The 2771-nt window shown below is 37.2% G+C and overlaps 1 protein-coding gene across 1 annotated transcript; it reads left to right on the forward strand.

The window, feature by feature from the left end:
- Positions 1 to 264: 264 nt before the first annotated feature.
- LOC119656196 (piggyBac transposable element-derived protein 4-like) lies at positions 265 to 2055 on the forward strand. The gene has a single exon (XM_038062579.1). It carries the CDS (start codon positions 265 to 267, stop codon positions 2053 to 2055), a length of 1791 nt encoding a protein of 596 aa, XP_037918507.1.
- The last annotated feature ends 716 nt before the right edge of the window (positions 2056 to 2771 follow it).

Here is a 2771-nt window from a genome sequence, read left to right on the forward strand (position 1 = left end):
TCGTATATGATTCATATGAAATTTTATCTTATTGGACGCACTGGCATTGCATTTTATGGTGAAATGCAGTGTTGTTAAATGTAGATAGTGTTTATACCGTTATTCTTTTGTTTGAACACGATTACACATAACATTTGTGCATTTGGGAATTAGTGTTGCATCGATCAGTATTTTAGCAGTTGATCGCAAAGGAACGTCAGTACAGAGATAAAAAGGCGAAAGTACGGGTATTTTGAAGAAAAAATTGGTTATGAGAGCTTCAAAATGAGTTCAGGAAAAAAGAAATTGACAGATGAAGAAGTTCGAGAAATGATAAAAGATAGTGATGATGAGGACTTCAGTGACGGAAGTGATGAAGAATTCGTACCGAGTGGAGAAGAGCTGGAAGACTCCGAAATGGAAGATGTCATCGAAGACATCGAATATGATAGAAACTATGTTTGCGAAAGCCAACCAAATGAAAACGATAGGAATCGAGCATCGTCTAGTCCTTCCGAATCAACCGACGAGGAAAGCGATCCTGTAAGAGGAAGCCCACGCCAGCTTCCGTTTGAACAACAAGAAAATTTGATATGGTTAAGTGATGTATTAGCCTTAGGAAGAGAAAACTTTTCTGGCAATCCGGGGGTTCGAAATATTGAAGAAATATTAGACGAAGATCGAAAAGTCAATATTATAAAAATATTTGAATACTTTTTGGATGATAGTCTGATTGAAGAAATGGTTACGCACACAAATAATTACGCCCAGACTTACCAAAATGTTCGAAGCGGACTACACAGCAGAATGAAACGATGGAAACCTGTGGACAAAGGCGATTTGAAAAAAATGTTAAGTATAATTATGTTCATGGGTGTAAAAATATTACCGTCAATAGAACATTATTGGAAGTTAGATATGTTGTACTATTGTCCACTTATGCATTCCATTCAGATGTCATACAACAGGTTCGTGACGATTCTTCGATGTTGGCATTTTGCGGATATGCAGGTAGACAACAGCAACATAACTCATAAAATTGATTCTCTCGTACAAAAACTTGTGGGAAAATTCCGAAGTTTATATGTTCCACCGGAAGTTATCGTTGTAGACGAGTCGATGATTAAATTTTACGGAAGATTACGAATAAAAACGTACAATCCTTCTAAAGCCAGCTCTTATGGTATAAAAGTATATAAGCTCTGTACAGTAAACAGCTATACATGGTCTTACGAAATTTATGCGGGTGCCTCTATTCAGTATGAGGGGCTAGATAAACCTGGAACTGTCGTTGCAAAATTATGCGAGCCACTTCTAGATCAAGGGCGAGTACTTATTGCTGACAACTACTATACCAGTGTTCCTTTGGCAAAATACTTAAAAGATCGTAAAACTGACTTATGCGGAACCTTACGAAAAAATCGAGTGGGATTGCCATTGAACGTTACCAAATCGAAACTGAAAAAAGGACAATGTGTCGCTAGACAAAAAGATAACTATATTACCGTGTTGAAGTGGCATGATAAACGTGATGTTCTCATGATATCCACTTGTCATGGGGACGAGATGACTAGCGTGCGTACGAGATTGGGTGAAACATTGAAGCCAAATGCCGTCATCGATTACAACGATGCAAAGAAGGGCATAGATGTAGCAGACCAGCTTTCCTCATATCATTCTCCGTTGCACAAAAGTCTGACTTGGTTCAAAAAAGTTGCTGTTGACTTGCTTTTTAGAGTAGCGGTGGTTAATGCGAGATGCATATACAACGAGTATTCCACCGGGGCTCCACTTACCATGCTAGAAGTCCAGGAGCAAATTATTCGACATCTTCTTGGACCTTCTGCAAACGTAACCACACCAGCTAGGCCTCCCTCCCAAGGGCTGTCGACACATAAGCTAACAGAAATTCCTCGACGAAACAACATGCTTGTGCGAAAACGTTGTACAAATTGCTACACAAAATTACGCAAGGAAGGAATGCCGGCTGCCTCGAAAGCCAAGCAAGTGCATACGGAATGTATTCAGTGCCAGAAAGCTTTTTGTTTAGACTGCTTCAATAACGTCCATTGTTGAATATTTCCTTTATACTTTCCTAATAGAAGTTATTTTTACATTTTTTTTTCTTTCTTTTTCCAAAGGAGTTTGTTATTTACTTTAAAAATAATCCTTAAGAATTTGACTATGCTCTATTTTTATTTCGTATTCGTTTTATTTCTTGTTTATGATGTATAACATTTTTTTAAAAAGTCATTGAATAAAAGTTACATACCAATTACCAAATGTTTTTACATTTTTTAAGACACTACGGCTTCATTAATGTAGCCAAGGTAAAACTTCTATTCTACTTTCTCAAATTCGAATTCTATAAAGTTTCAAACTTAAGGTATATTGTGAATCATATTTGATTCATGAGCGTGCCGCGACAGAGGACCATGAATCATATATGCTTCATTGGACAGTGAACCTGTTAAGCTAGAATTAATCAATTATGTATTAGCGTAAGTCACTATCATGAATAAAAAACTTAAAACTTAAACTCGTTCGTTTGACTGAGTCAACAATTTCAATTAAAGGCGTTTCACTGGGGACGGCATAGTTTCGGTGACTCCTTTGCTATTAATTTTTATTTCATCGACTGGCATTGCTTGTGCTGATTTAAGTTAGCTTGACAATGCCCTAATTAATTAATCGCCGTGATTTCTCAAACCTGGTGTCTGCCATGCGTACGTCAGCTGTATTTTACAAACATCACATAAATTATCAGCTAGCTTCATGCAAGCGATATAAGG

This window comes from Hermetia illucens, chromosome 4 (genome assembly GCF_905115235.1).
Source record: "Hermetia illucens chromosome 4, iHerIll2.2.curated.20191125, whole genome shotgun sequence".
Classification (NCBI taxonomy): domain Eukaryota; kingdom Metazoa; phylum Arthropoda; class Insecta; order Diptera; family Stratiomyidae; genus Hermetia; species Hermetia illucens.

Excerpts from the sequence above, each read along its gene's own strand:
- LOC119656196 (XM_038062579.1), top strand. The coding sequence starts at position 265 with ATGAGTTCAGGAAAAAAGAAATTGACAGATGAAGAAGTTCGAGAAATG.